Consider the following 16,843-nt stretch of genomic DNA (forward strand, 5'->3'; position numbering starts at 1 on the left):
GAAAAAAACGAATATTTGGCGAAAATTTTGAAAATTTCGCAATTTTCCAACTTTGAATTTTTATGCCCTTAAATCACAGACATATGTCACACAAAATACTTAATAAATAACATTTCCCACATGTCTACTTTACATCAGCACAATTTTGGAACCAAAATTTTTTTTTGTGACGGAGTTATAAGGGTTAAAAGTTGACCAGCAATTTCTCATTTTTACAACACCATTTTTTTTTTTAGGGACCACATCTCATTTGAAGTCATTTTGACGGGTCTATATGATAGAAAATACCCAAGTGTGACACCATTCTAAAAACTGCACCCCTCAAGGTACTCAAAACCACTTTCAAGAAGTTTATTAACCCTTCAGGTGTTTCACAGGAATTTTTGGAATGTTTAAATAAAAATGAACATTTAACTTTTTTTCACACAAAATTTATTTCAGCTCCAATTTGTTTTATTTTACCAAGGGTAACAGGAGAAAATAGACCCCAAAAGTTGTTGTACAATTTGTCCTGAGTACGCTGATACCCCATATGTGGGGGTAAACCACAGTTTGGGCGCATGGCAGAGCTTGGAAGCAAAGGAGCGCCATTTGACTTTTCAATGCAAAATTGACTGGAATTGAGATGGGACGCCATGTTGCATTTGGAGAGCCCCTGATGTGCCTAAACATTGAAACCCCCCACAAGTGACACCATTTTGGAAAGTAGACCCCCTAAGGAACTTATCTAGATGTGTGGTGAGCACTTTGACCCAACAAGTGCTTTACAGAAGTTTATAATGCAGAGCCGTAAAAATAAAAAATCATATTTTTTCACAAAAATTATCTTTTCACCCCCAATTTTTTATTTTCCCAAGGGTGAGAGAAGAAATTGGACCCCAAAAATTGTTGTGCAATTTGTCCTGAGTACGCTGATACCCCATATGTGGGTGTAAACCATTGTTTGGGCGCAGGGCAGAGCTCGGAAGGGAAGAAGCGCTATTTTACTTTTCAATGCAAAATTGACTGGAATTAAGATGGGATGCCATGTTGCGTTTGGAGAGCCCCTGATGTGCCTAAACATTAAACCCCCCCCACAAGTGACACCATTTTGGAAAGTAGACCCCCTAAGGAACTTATCTAGATGTGTTTTGAGAGCTTTGAACCCCCAAGTGTTTCACTACAGTTTATAACGCAGAGCCGTGAAAATAAAAATTATTTATTTTTTTTTCACAAAAATGATTTTTTAGCCCCCAGTTTTGTATTTTCACAAGGGTATCAGGATAAATTGGACCCTAAAAGTTGTTGTCCAATTTGTCCTGAGTACGCTGATACCCCCTATGTGGGGGGGAACCACTGTTTGGGCGCATGACAGAGCTCGGAAGGGAAGGAGCGCCATTTGGAATGCAGACTTAAATGGATTGGTCTGCAGGCGTCACGTTGCATTTGCAGAGCCCCTGATGTACCCAAATAGTACAAACCCCCCACAAGTGACCCCATATTGGAAACTAGACCTCCCAAGGAACTTATCTAGATGTGTTGTGAGAACTTTGAACCCCCAAGTGTTTCACTACAGTTTACAACGCAGAGCCGTGAAAATAAAACATATTTTTTTTCCCACAAAAATGATTTTTAGCCCCCCAAAGATAACAAGAGAACTTGGACCCCAGAAGTTGTTGTTCAATTTGTCCCTAGTACGCTGATACCCCATATGTTAAGTGCCACGTATTTCAGTGCCACGTATTTCAGTGCCACGTATTTCAGTGCCACGTATTTCAGTGCCACGTATTTCAGTGCCACGTATTTCAGTGCCACGTATTTCAGTGCCACGTATTTCAGTGCCACGTATTTCAGTGCCACGTATTTCAGTGCCACGTATTTCAGTGCCACGTATTTCAGTGCCACGTATTTCAGTGCCACGTATTTCAGTGCCACGTATTTCAGTGCCACGTATTTCAGTGCCACGTATTTCAGTGCCACGTATTTCAGTGCCACGTATTTCAGTGCCACGTATTTCAGTGCCACGTATTTCAGTGCCACGTATTTCAGTGCCACGTATTTCAGTGCCACGTATTTCAGTGCCACGTATTTCAGTGCCACGTATTTCAGTGCCACGTATTTCAGTGCCACGTATTTCAGTGCCACGTATTTCAGTGCCACGTATTTCAGTGCCACGATATTTCAGTGCCACGTATTTGTGGCACGTAAATACGTGGCACGTAAATACGTGGCACGTAAATACGTGGCACGTAAATACGTGGCACGTAAATACGTGGCACGTAAATACGTGGCACTTAAATACGTGGCACTTAAATACGTGGCACTTAAATACGTGGCACTTAAATACGTGGCACTTAAATACGTGGCACTTAAATACGTGGCACTTAAATACGTGGCACTTAAATACGTGGCACTTAAATACGTGGCACTTAAATACGTGGCACTTAAATACGTGGCACTTAAATATCGTGGCCACTGAAATATCGTGGCCACTGAAATATCGTGGCACTTATATACGTATATACGTATATAAACGTATATTTCAGTGCCACGTATTTCAGTGCCACGTATTTCAGGTTAGGGGTAGGGTTAGGGGTAGGGTTAGGGTTTTTTGTTTTTTTCTTGTTTTCTTGTGTTTTTCTATAAAAACGCATGCGTTTTACCGCGTTTACATGCATTTTTTCACACATGCGGTTTTTTTAAAAAACGCATGCAGATAAAAACGCAAGTGTGAAACCAGACTAAAAGACGCTTTTTATAGCAAAAAAGTTTTTGCGTCTCCACATTTTGAGACCTATAATTTTTCCACATTTTGGTCCACAGAGTCATGTGAGGTCTTGTTTTTTGCGGGACGAGTTGATGTTTTTATTGGTAACATTTTCGGACACGTGACCATTTTTTATCACTTTTTATTCCGATTTTTGTGAGGCAGAATAACCAAAAACCAGCTATTCATGAATTTCTTTTGGGAGAGGCGTTTATACCGTTCTGCGCTTGGTAAAATTGATAAAGCAGTTTTATTCGTCGGGTCAGTACGATTACAGCGATACCTCATTTATATCATTTTTTTATGTTTTGACGCTTTTATACGATAAAAACTATTTTATAGAAAAAATAATTATTTTGGCATCGCTTTATTCTGAGGACTATAACTTTTTTATTTTTTTGCTGATGATGCTGTATGGCGGCTCGTTTTTTGCGGGACAAGATGACGTTTTCAGCGGTAACATGGTTATTTATATCCGTCTTTTTGATCGCGTGTTATTCCACTTTTTGTTCGGCGGTATGGTAATAAAGCGTTGTTTTTTGCCTCGTTTTTTTTTTTTTTCTTACGGTGTTTACTGAAGGGGTTAACTAGTGGGCCAGTTTTATAGGTTGGGTCGTTACGGACGCGGCGATACTAAATATGTGTACTTTTATTGTTTTTGTTTGTTTTTTTAGATAAAGAAATGTATTTATGGGAATAATATATATTTTTTTTATTATTATTTAGGAATTTTTTTTTTTTTTTTTTTTTTTTTTTTTTTTTTTTTTTTTTTACACATGTGGAATTTTTTTTTTTACTTTTTTACTTTGTCCCAGGGGGGGACATCACAGATCGCAGATCTGATAGTGTGCACAGCACTCTATCAGATCCGCGATCATACTTTCATCGGAGCAGGCTGCAGCTTTCATCTGCAGCCTGCTTCGACCCAGAAGTGCTCCCTGCAGGACCCGGATACAGCCCCTCGGCCATTTTGGATCCGGGGCCTGCAGGGAGAAGACGTTCGGTACGAGGTGAGTACATCACCTTGTACCGATCGTCTCAGGGAAGCCCGCAGGGAGCCCCCTCCCTGCGCGATGCTTCCCTGTACCGCCGGTACACCGCGATCATGTTTGATCGCGGTGTGCCGGGGGTTAATGTGCCGGGGGCGGTCCGTGACCGCTCCTGGCACATAGTGCCGGATGTCAGCTGCGATATGCAGCCGACACCCGGCCGCGATCGGCCGCGCTCCCCCCATGAGCGCGGCCGATCGCGTATGACGTACTATACCGTCACCGGGAATTAAGGCCCACCCCACCTCGACGGTATAGTACGTCATATGGGATTAAGGGGTTAATGGCTTATTTTCTGAGGGGCGGATTGTACATTTGAACTAGATGGGCATTTCCTGAAGGAAATACATGGTGCTTGAACAGCGCTGCCAGCTTTACAGCAGCACCTTTCACACACGGGACCAGGGGAGCACTTACTTTTGCACACGGGGCCGGGGGCGCACTTACTTTTCACACACGGGGCCGGGGGGGGGGGGGGGCGCTTACTTTTCACACACGGGGCCGGGGGGGGGCGCTTACTTTTCACACACGGGGCCGGGGGGGCGCTTACTTTTCACACACGGGGCCGGGGGGGCGCTTACTTTTCACACACGGGGCCGGGGGGGGGGGGGGGGCGCTTACTTTTCACACACGGGGCCGGGGGGGGGCGCTTACTTTTCACACACGGGGCCGGGGGGGCGCTTACTTTTCACACACGGGGCCGAGGGGGGGCGCTTACTTTTCACACACGGGGCCGAGGGGGGGCGCTTACTTTTCACACACGGGGCCGAGGGGGGCGCTTACTTTTCACACACGGGGCCGAGGGGGGCGCTTACTTTTCACACACGGGGCCGAGGGGGGCGCTTACTTTTCACACACGGGACGAGAGGGTGTCATAGTCACTTTATTCTGATGTTTGACTTTGATAAATGATCATGTCCTAAAATGGACACCGTACATTTGCATAGCTGCCATCTTTGGAAGGTCAAGTTGGGGGTAATGGAAAGTTCGCCATTATTTCCTATGGAAAAATTTTTTTTTTAAATGCGATTTAAATAAAATCTACATATCGGATCGACTATAAAAGTCATAGCACACCTGTCCCCACCGAGGCCTTCGAAACGCCGCCTGAACATGGTCTCTGCGCCGAGCGGTTCGGGCCGCATTAATTGCAGAAAACGCGGAGAAGAATAATAACTAGATGGGCATTTCCTGAAGGAAATACATGGTGCTTGAACAGCGCTGCCAGCTGCCAATGAACCTCAGGAGCAAGTCTGGCATGCAGGGCCCTGCCCCTGGGTATCCAATTTGGCCCCTTGGTAGCCACTTTGATGTGCGGGGCCCCTTGTTAGCAACTTTGGCCCCTTGGTAGCCATTTTGGCATGCAGGAATCCTTGGTAGCCACTTTGGCCACATCCTCTTATATACAAACATCACTCCTATATACAGACACCACTCCTATATACAGACATCCCTCTATATACAGACACCACTACCATATACAGAAATCCCTCTATATACAGATACCACTCCTATATACAGACATACCCCTATATACAGACAGCACTACAATATACAGAAATCCCCCTATATACAGACACCACTTCGATATATAAAGACATCCCTCTATATACAGACACCACTCCTACATGCAGGCACCTCTCCTATATACAGACATCCCTCTATATACAGACACCACTCCTATATACAGACATCCCCCTATATACAGACACCACTCCTATATACAGACATCCCTCTATATACAGACACCACTCCTATATACAGACATCCCTCTATATACAGACATCTCTCCTATATACAGACATCCCTCTATATACAGACATCTCTCCTATATACAGACACCACTCCTATATACAGACATCCCTCTATATACAGACACCACTCCTATATACAGACATCCCTCTATATACAGACATCTCTCCTATACACAGACATCCCCCTATATACAGACACCACTCCTATATACAGACACCACTCCTATATACAGACACCACTCCTATATACAGACATCCCTCTATATACAGACATCCCTCCTATATACAGACATCTCTCCTATATACAGACACCACTCCTATATACAGACATCCCCCTATATACAGACACCACTCCTATATACAGACATCCCTCTATGTACAGACACCACTCCTATATACAGACATCCCTCTATATACAGACACCACTCCTATATACAGACATCCCCCTATATACAGACACCACTCCTATATACAGACATCCCCCTATATACAGACATATCTTCTATATTCAGACATCCCCCTATATAGAGACACCACTCCTATATACAGACATCCCTCTCTATAGAGACACCACTCCTATATACAGACATCACTCTCTATACAGACAACTCCTATATACAGACATCCCTCTATATACAGACATCTCTCCTATATACAGACATCCCCCTATATACAGACACCACTCCTATATACAGACATCCCTCTATATACAGACACCTCTCCTATATACAGACATCCCCCTATATACAGACACCACTCCTATATACAGACATCCCTCTATATACAGACATCTCTCCTATATACAGACATCCCCCTATATACAGACACCACTCCTATATACAGACATCCCTCTATATACAGACACCACTCCTATATACAGACATCCCTCTATATACAGACATCTCTCCTATATACAGACATCCCTCTATATACAGACATCTCTCCTATATACAGACATCCCCCTATATACAGACACCACTCCTATATACAGACATCCCTCTATATACAGACACCACTCCTATATACAGACATCCCTCTATATACAGACATCTCTCCTATACACAGACATCCCCCTATATACAGACACCACTCCTATATACAGACATCCCTCTATATACAGACACCACTCCTATATACAGACATCCCTCTATATACAGACATCTCTCCTATATACAGACATCCCTCTATATACAGACACCACTCCTATATACAGACATCCCCCTATATACAGACACCACTCCTATATACAGACATCCCTCTATGTACAGACACCACTCCTATATACAGACATCCCTCTATATACAGACACCACTCCTATATACAGACATCCCCCTATATACAGACACCACTCCTATATACAGACATCCCCCTATATACAGACACCACTCCTATATACAGACATCCCTCTGTATACAGACACCACTCCTATATACAGACATCCCTCTATATACAGACACCACTCCTATATACAAACATCCCTCTATATACAGACACCACTCCTATATACAGACATCCCTCTATATACAGACATATCTTCTATATTCAGACATCCCCCTATATAGAGACACCACTCCTATATACAGACATCCCTCTCTATAGAGACACCACTCCTATATACAGACATCACTCTCTATACAGACACAACTCCTATATACAGACATCCCTCTATATACAGACACCACTCCTATATACAGACATCCCTCTATATACAGACACCACTCCTATATACAGACATCCCTCTATATACAGACACCACTCCTATATACAGACATCCCTCTATATACAGACACCACTCCTATATACAGACATCCCTGTATATACAGACATCTCTCCTATATACAGACATCCCCCTATATACAGACATCTCTCCTATATACAGACATCCCTCTATATACAGACACCATTCCTATATACAGACATCCCCCTATATACAGACACCACTCCTATATACAGACATCACTCTATGTACAGACACCACTCCTATATACAGACATCCCTCTATATACAGACACCACTCCTATATACAGACATCCCCCTATATACAGACACCACTCCTATATACATACATCCCCCTATATACAGACACCACTCCTATATACAGACATCCCTCTGTATACAGACACCACTCCTATATACAGACATCCCTCTATATACAGACACCACTCCTATATACAGACATCCCTCTATATACAGACACCACTCCTATATACAGACATCCCTCTATATACAGACATATCTTCTATATTCAGACATCCCCCTATATAGATACACCACTCCTATATACAGACATCCCTCTCTATACATACACAACTCCTATATACAGACATCCCTCTATATACAGACACCACTCCTATATACAGACATCCCTCTTTATACAGACACCACTCCTATATACAGACATCCCTCTATATACAGACATCTCTCCTATATACATACATCCCTCTATATACAGACACCACTCCTAAATACAGACATCCCCCTATATACAGACACCACTCCTATATACAGACATCCCTCTATATACAGACACCACTCCTATATACAGACATCCCACTATATACAGACACCACTCCTATATACAGACATCCCTCTATATACAGACATCTCTCCTATATACAGACATCCCCCTATATACAGACATCCCCCTATATACAGACACCACTCCTATATACAGACATCCCTCTATATACAGACACCACTCCTATATACAGACATCCCTCTATATACAGACATCTCTCCTATATACAGACATCCCTCTATATACAGACACCACTCCTATATACAGACATCCCCCTATATACAGACACCACTCCTATATACAGACATCCCTCTATGTACAGACACCACTCCTATATACAGACATCCCTCTATATACAGACACCACTCCTATATACAGACATCCCCCTATATACAGACACCACTCCTATATACAGACATCCCCCTATATACAGACACCACTCCTATATACAGACATCCCTCTGTATACAGACACCACTCCTTTATACAGACATCCCTCTATATACAGACACCACTCCTATATACAGATATCCCTCTATATACAGACACCACTCCTATATACAGACATCCCTCTATATACAGACATATCTTCTATATTCAGACATCCCCCTATATAGAGACACCACTCCTATATACAGACATCCCTCTCTATACAGACACAACTCCTATATACAGACATCCCTCTATATACAGACACCACTCCTATATACAGATATCCCTCTATATACAGACATCTCTCCTATATACATACATCCCTCTATATACAGACACCACTCATAAATACAGACATCCCCCTATATACAGACACCACTCCTATATACAGATATCCCCCCATATACAGACACCACTCCTATATACAGACATCCCACTATATACAGACACCACTCCTATATACAGACATACCTCTGTATACAGACACCACTCCTATATACAGAGATCCCTCTATATACAGACACCACTCCTATATACAGACATCCCTCTATATACAGACACCACTCCTATATACAGACAGCCCCCTATATACAGACAACACTCCTATATACAGACATCCCCCTATATACAGACACCACTCCTATATACAGACATCCCTCTATATACAGACACCACTCCTATATACAGACATCCCCCTATATACAGACACCACTCCTATATACAGACATCCCTCTATGTACAGACACCACTCCTATATACAGACACCACTCCTATATACAGACACCACTCCTATATACAGACATCCCCCTATATACAGACACCACTCCTATATACAGACATCCCCCTATATACAGACACCACTCCTATATACAGACATCCCTCTGTATACAGACACCACTCCTTTATACAGACATCCCTCTATATACAGACACCACTCCTATATACAGATATCCCTCTATATACAGACACCACTCCTATATACAGACATCCCTCTATATACAGACATATCTTCTATATTCAGACATCCCCCTATATAGAGACACCACTCCTATATACAGACATCCCTCTCTATACAGACACAACTCCTATATACAGACATCCCTCTATATACAGACACCACTCCTATATACAGATATCCCTCTATATACAGACATCTCTCCTATATACATACATCCCTCTATATACAGACACCACTCATAAATACAGACATCCCCCTATATACAGACACCACTCCTATATACAGATATCCCCCCATATACAGACACCACTCCTATATACAGACATCCCACTATATACAGACACCACTCCTATATACAGACATACCTCTGTATACAGACACCACTCCTATATACAGAGATCCCTCTATATACAGACACCACTCCTATATACAGACATCCCTCTATATACAGACACCACTCCTATATACAGACAGCCCCCTATATACAGACAACACTCCTATATACAGACATCCCCCTATATACAGACACCACTCCTATATACAGACATCCCTCTGTATACAGACACCACTCCTATATACAGACATCCCTCTATATACAGACACCACTCCTATATACAGACATCCCTCTATATACAGACACCACTCCTATATACAGACATCCCCCTATATACAGACACCACTCTTATATACAGACAACCCTCTATATACAGACACCACTCCTATATACAGACATCCCTCTAAATAAAGACACCACTCCTATATACAGGTCAGAGTTGTGGGTCACTTACTTTTCACACACGGGGCCGGGGGGCACTTACTTTTCACACACGGGGCCGGGGGGCACTTACTTTTCACACACGGGGCCGGGGGGCACTTACTTTTCACACACGGGGCCGGGGGGCACTTACTTTTCACACACGAGGCCGGGGGGCACTTGCTTTTCACACACGGGGCTGGGGGGCACTTACTTTTCACACACGGGGCCGGGGGGGCACTTACTTTTCACACACGGGGCCGGGGGGAACTTAATTTTCACACACAGGGCTGGGGGGCACTTACTTTTCACACACGGGGCCGGGGGGGCACTTACTTTTGCACACGGGGCCGGGGGCGCACTTACTTTTGCACACGGGGCCGGGGGCGCACTTACTTTTGCACACGGGACCGGGGCGCACTTACTTTTGCACACGGGGCCGGGGGCACACTTACTTTTGCACACGGGGCCGGGGGCGCACTTACTTTTGCAAACGGGGCCGGGGACGCACTTACTTTTGCACACGGGGCCGGGGGCGCACTTACTTTTGCACACGGGGCCGGGGGTGCACTTACTTTTGCACACGGGGCCGGGGGCGCACTTACTTTTGCACACGGGGCCGGGGGCGCACTTACTTTTGCACACGGGGCCGGGGGCGCACTTACTTTTGCACACGGGGCCGGGGGCGCACTTACTTTTGCACACGGGGCCGGGGGCGCACTTACTTTTGCACACGAGGCCGGGGGCGCACTTACTTTTGCACACGGGGCCGGGGGCGCACTTACTTTTGCACACGGGGCCGGGGGCGCACTTACTTTTGCACACGGGGCCGGGGGCGCACTTACTTTTGCACACGGGGCCGGGGGCGCACTTACTTTTGCACACGGGGCCGGGGGCGCACTTACTTTTGCACACGGGGCCGGGGGCGCACTTACTTTTGCACACGGGGCCGGGGGCGCACTTACTTTTGCACACGGGGCCGGGGGCGCACTTACTTTTGCACACGGGGCCGGGGGCGCACTTACTTTTGCACACGGGGCCGGGGGCGCACTTACTTTTGCACACGGGGCCGGGGGCGCACTTACTTTTGCACACGGGGCCGGGGGCGCACTTACTTTTGCACACTGGGTCGGGGGCGCACTTACTTTTGCACACGGGGCCGGGGGCGCACTTACTTTTGCACACGGGAGGAGAGGGTGTCATAGTCACTTTATTCTGATGTTTGACTTTGATAAATGATCATGTCCTAAAATGGACACCGTACATTTGCATAGCTGCCATCTTTGGAAGGTCAAGTTGGGGGTAATGGAAAGTTCGCCATTATTTCCTATGGGAATTTTTTTTTTTTAAATGCGATTTAAATAAAATCTACATATCGGATCGGCTATAAAAGTCATAGCACACCTGTCCCCACTGAGGCCTTCGAAACGCCGCCTGAACGGGGTCTCTGCGCCGAGCGGTTCGGGCCGCATTAATTGCGGAAAACGCGGAGAAGAAGAAGAATAATAACTAGATGGGCATTTCCTGAAGGAAATACATGGTGCTTGAACAGCGCTGCCAGCTTTACAGCAGCACTTTTCACACACGGGACCAGGGGGCCACTTACTTTTCCACACCCGGGACCGGGGCGCACTTACTTTTGCACACGGGGCCGGGGGCGCACTTACTTTTGCACACGGGGCCGGAGGCGCACTTACTTTTGCACACGGGGCCGGGGGCGCACTTACTTTTGCACACGGGGCCGGGGGCGCACTTACTTTTGCACACGGGGCCGGGGGCGCACTTACTTTTGCACACGGGGCCGGGGGCGCACTTACTTTTGCACACGGGGCCGGGGGCGAACTTACTTTTGCACACGGGGCGGGGGGCGCACTTACTTTTGCACACTAGGCTGGGGGCGCACTTACTTTTGCACACGGGGCCGGGGGCGCACTTACTTTTGCACACGGGGCCGGGGGCGCACTTACTTTTGCACACGGGGCCGGGGGCGCACTTACTTTTCACACACGGGGCCGGGGGGGCACTTACTTTTCGCACACGGGGCCGGGGGCGCACTTACTTTTGCACACGGGGCCGGGGGCGCACTTACTTTTGCACACGGGGCCGGGGGCGCACTTACTTTTGCACACGGGGCCGGGGGCGCACTTACTTTTGCACACGGGGCCGGGGGCGCACTTACTTTTGCACACGGGGCCGGGGGCGCACTTACTTTTGCACACGGGGCCGGGGGCGCACTTACTTTTGCACACGGGGCCGGGGGCGCACTTACTTTTGCACACGGGGCCGGGGGCGCACTTACTTTTGCACACGGGGCCGGGGGCGCACTTACTTTTGCACACGGGGCCGGGGGCGCACTTACTTTTGCACACGGGGCGGGGGGCGCACTTACTTTTGCACACTAGGCTGGGGGCGCACTTACTTTTGCACACGGGGCCGGGGGCGCACTTACTTTTGCACACGGGGCCGGGGGCGCACTTACTTTTGCACACGGGGCCGGGGGCGCACTTACTTTTCACACACGGGGCCGGGGGGGCACTTACTTTTCGCACACGGGGCCGGGGGCGCACTTACTTTTGCACACGGGGCCGGGGGCGCACTTACTTTTGCACACGGGGCCGGGGGCGCACTTACTTTTGCACACGGGGCCGGGGGCGCACTTACTTTTGCACACGGGGCCGGGGGCGCACTTACTTTTGCACACGGGGCCGGGGGCGCACTTACTTTTGCACACGGGGCCGGGGGCGCACTTACTTTTGCACACGGGGCCGGGGGCGCACTTACTTTTGCACACGGGGCCGGGGGCGCACTTACTTTTGCACACGGGGCCGGGGGCGCACTTACTTTTGCACACGGGGCCGGGGGCGCACTTACTTTTGCACACGGGGCCGGGGGCGCACTTACTTTTGCACACGGGGCTGGGGGCGCACTTACTTTTGCACACGGGGCCGGGGGCGCACTTACTTTTCACACACGGGGCCGGGGGGCACTTACTTTTGCACACGGGGCCGGGGGCGCACTTACTTTTGCACACGGGGCCGGGGGCGCACTTACTTTTCACACACGGGGCCGGGGGGGCACTTACTTTTCACACACGGGGCCGGGGGGCACTTACTTTTCACACACGGGACGAGAGGGTGTCATAGTCACTTTATTCTGATGTTTGACCTTGATAAATGATCATGTCTTAAAATGGACACCGTACATTTGCATAGCTGCCATCTTTGGAAGGTCAAGTTGGGGGTAATGGAAAGTTCGCCATTATTTCCTATGGGAAATTTTTTTTTTTAAATGCGATTTAAATAAAATCTACATATCGGATCGACTATAAAAGTCATAGCACACCTGTCCCCACCGAGGCCTTCGAAACGCCGCCTGAACGGGGTCTCTGCGCCGAGCGGTTCGGGCCGCATTAATTGCGGAAAACGCGGAGAAGAAGAAGAATAAAATATAAGAAATCGGATTACAATATGTTGCTTGAACCTAGGAGGTTCAAGCACCATAATAATAATAAAATATAAGAAATCGGATTACAATATGTTGCTTGAACCTAGGAGGTTCAAGCACCATAATAAAATATAAGAAATCGGATTACAATATGTTGCTTGAACCTAGGAGGTTCAAGCACCATAATGACACCTTTCATTTAATCTCACAATGTACTGGAAAACATGGACAGGTGGGCTAAGATTAAAGGGAACCGGTCAGCAGATTTTGCCGCTATAAGATGCGGCCTCTGCCTTTCAGGGATTATATAAGTATAATATAACTTATTTTTCTTCACTGCAGGTCGGACCAGGGGCTTATCTACAGTATTATCGAATGCTGTAGATAAGCCCTGAAAGGCAGTGGCTGCATCTTATAGCGGCAAAATCTGCTGACAGGTTCGCTTTAAGAGCAAAAATAATTCCAAGTGAAAGAAAAATCCCTGTGATTCTGACATTTTGGGGAATAGTTTTTACAGTGTAGATTGTGTGGTAAAAATGACCCCGCATTACTTTTCTACAAGTCAGTACAATTACAGTAATAGCAAACTTGTCGAGTTCATGGAGCTATGCGAGGACTTGATTTTTGTAGGGGGAAGTCCTATTGCTACCATTTTGGGAGAGAGATGACATTTTGATTGCTTCCTACAGATTTTATTGCAATGTTGTCAAGACCAACAAGAAAAAAAATATATATTATTATATTCAAAGCAATTATTATATATTACTGTATATATATATTATTACACTAATATATATATATTACACACACATACACACACACACACACGCACACGCGCACACACACACGCGCAATTTTGGAGCTTAGAATTTTTTTTCTGCTTACAAGTCAGGTTAACTTATATTTTGACAGATCAAACTTCTGTAGATGCAGTGATACCGAATGTGTATTTATATTACCTTTAACAGAGGAGGGAAGGGATGATTTAAACTGTTTATGACTATTCTTTTAGGACTTGAACCTGCGATCTTCTGATTGCTCTACATAATACAAGCAATACCACAGTATTACTGTATACAGCAAAAATTATTTTCTGCTTTGAAGCCCCACAATGATAGGCATGGTGGCATTTAACAGACCCCTGGCTGTAACACTTCAGTACCCCTATGGAGGATCACCCCATCAGCCCGCTCCCAACTTGCACTGTACATGGATGGTGGATGTGGGGAAGGTGTTAGTTTTGATACTGTTCCAATATCTGCCATACAAAAAAGTTAAAATCCCTTTTGAAGGTGAAATGCGGAATCTAACATTTATTTTTCTCATAAAGCAACAGAGAAATTATTCCCAGATAGACCATGTAAACCTAGTTGGCAGTTTCTACCTAAAATACACAAAAATCAAATAAAACCTTATAGCTGACTATGGTTCAGTTGCTGTGTGACCCATCTTAGGACCCCCATATACCCAGCATAGAAAAACAAATAATGGAACAAATCCACGTACTGATCTGTGGCTGCAGCCCCAGCCCTGACAAACTCACCATCCCCAATCACATAGCGCTTCTCCTCATAGGGCGTCGCCGTGTATTCCAGCAGCAGGCGGATCGGATGGCCAATCTACAGGCATAAAGAACACATGGAGTGTGAGCGGCGTCCTAGCGCAGGGCAGCAGCCATTACTTGTAGTGCGCCTCTCACCCCGCGTACGTCCCAGTAGCCGAGAATCATCATCTTCCCAGTAACGTCCGTCACCTCAGCCGCTCAGACCGTCACCGTAGACCCTGCGCTTCACAGACTTGGCGCGAACAGGCTCAGCTGTTCATGTAAATGTAGCTGGTATTCCAGCCAATCACATTGCAGAGCTACACACTGCCCTGTGACTCTCTTGGCAGAAGGTTTTGGCGGTAACCGCTGCTGGTCACGAGCTGTAGTGTATCGTTACCACAGATGACAGAGAGCGGCATAGTGCGGGAGGGGCGCTCAGGGTGGTTATACAAGACCCCGGCCCACACATGACACCGGTTGTGTCTTCAACCCACACGCAAAATTCATTCATGCAGAAGGAAAGTGATAGAATGATGGGAGCCCCTATATATTATTAGGTAAGGTGCATCCTGAGGCCCCTCATATGTGGAGATTTTTAAGTCAATTTTATTTATTTTTTTTGACTAGTTGTTGCGCCTTGTTTGTTTGTTTTTTTGCACCAAGTACATGTAATTAATGAATTTTGTGAAAACTCGGAAATGTACTTTTATTTCTGGATTTAATCGATTTTATGACTTTGTATTGTAAAAGGCGCCTAAATACCTGGCGTATATAAATTCACTACAGGGGGACCCGGAATAAGGCTATGTGCACACGTTCAGGATTTCTTGCAGAAAATTCCTGAGAAAAACCTGACATTTTCTGCAAGAAATCTGCATGCTTTTTTGACGCGTTTTTTTTCCGGACATTTCCCAATGCATTTTATAGTGGGAAATCCGCAAAAAAACCGCAAAATTAATAAACATGCTGCTTTTTTTTCGCGGAAAAAAGCATCATGTGCACAAAAAATGCGAAATTCATTCTAAATGATGGGATGCATATTGTATGCTGTTTTTTTGCGGTTTTATAGCGTTTTTATCATGAAAAAAACGTGAAAAATCAGCAACGTGTGCACACAGCCTGAGGGCTGTCCCACACGTCCAGATAATTCCGGTACCGGAAAAAATCGGTACCGGAGTTATCCGTGTCCGTGTGCCCGTGAGCTCACGTAGGCCATACGTGCGGCACACGTGTGCCGAGTGGGTACCACACGGAGCGTGTGGTACCCACGCGTGTGGTACACTGCATCGTGCTGAAGCCGCGATTCATATCGTCTGTGCAGCAGCGTTTGCTGCATAGAAGATATGAATAGTAGTGTTTAAAAGAAAGATCTATCTGTCCGCCGCCCTCCCACCCCCTGTGCGCCCCCCCCCGCTGTTCTGAAAATACTCACCCGCTTCCCTCGTTGGCTGTCGATGCTTCCTGTGCTGGCCGCCCCTTCTACTGTATGCGGTCACGTGGGGCCGCTCATTTACAGTCATGAATAGGCGGCTCCACCCCTATGGGAGGTGGAGCCACATATTCATGACTAATCGGTGGCCCCACGTGACAGATAGATCTTTCTTTTAAACACTATTATTCATATCTATGCAGCAAACGCTGCT

The 16,843-nt window shown here is 46.3% G+C and overlaps 1 protein-coding gene across 2 annotated transcripts in view; it reads right to left on the minus strand.

Moving 5' to 3' along the window:
- Positions 1 to 15,614, minus strand: part of LOC143815709 (glutathione S-transferase Mu 4-like) — a 69,924-nt gene extending 54,310 nt beyond the window's left edge. The window contains exons 1-2 of one of the 2 annotated variants that reach the window (XM_077295233.1): positions 15,354 to 15,614; positions 15,198 to 15,273 (exon numbers count right to left, since the gene is read on the minus strand). In XM_077295233.1, coding sequence (XP_077151348.1) covers positions 15,198 to 15,273; positions 15,354 to 15,386 — 109 coding nt within the window. In that variant the 5' untranslated portion in view covers positions 15,387 to 15,614. The remainder of the gene's footprint in view (positions 1 to 15,197; positions 15,274 to 15,353) is intronic. The other variant, XM_077295235.1, reaches the window with a different exon arrangement.
- Positions 15,615 to 16,843: the final 1,229 nt, after the last annotated feature.

This window comes from Ranitomeya variabilis, chromosome 3 (genome assembly GCF_051348905.1).
Source record: "Ranitomeya variabilis isolate aRanVar5 chromosome 3, aRanVar5.hap1, whole genome shotgun sequence".
Classification (NCBI taxonomy): Eukaryota; Metazoa; Chordata; class Amphibia; order Anura; family Dendrobatidae; genus Ranitomeya; species Ranitomeya variabilis.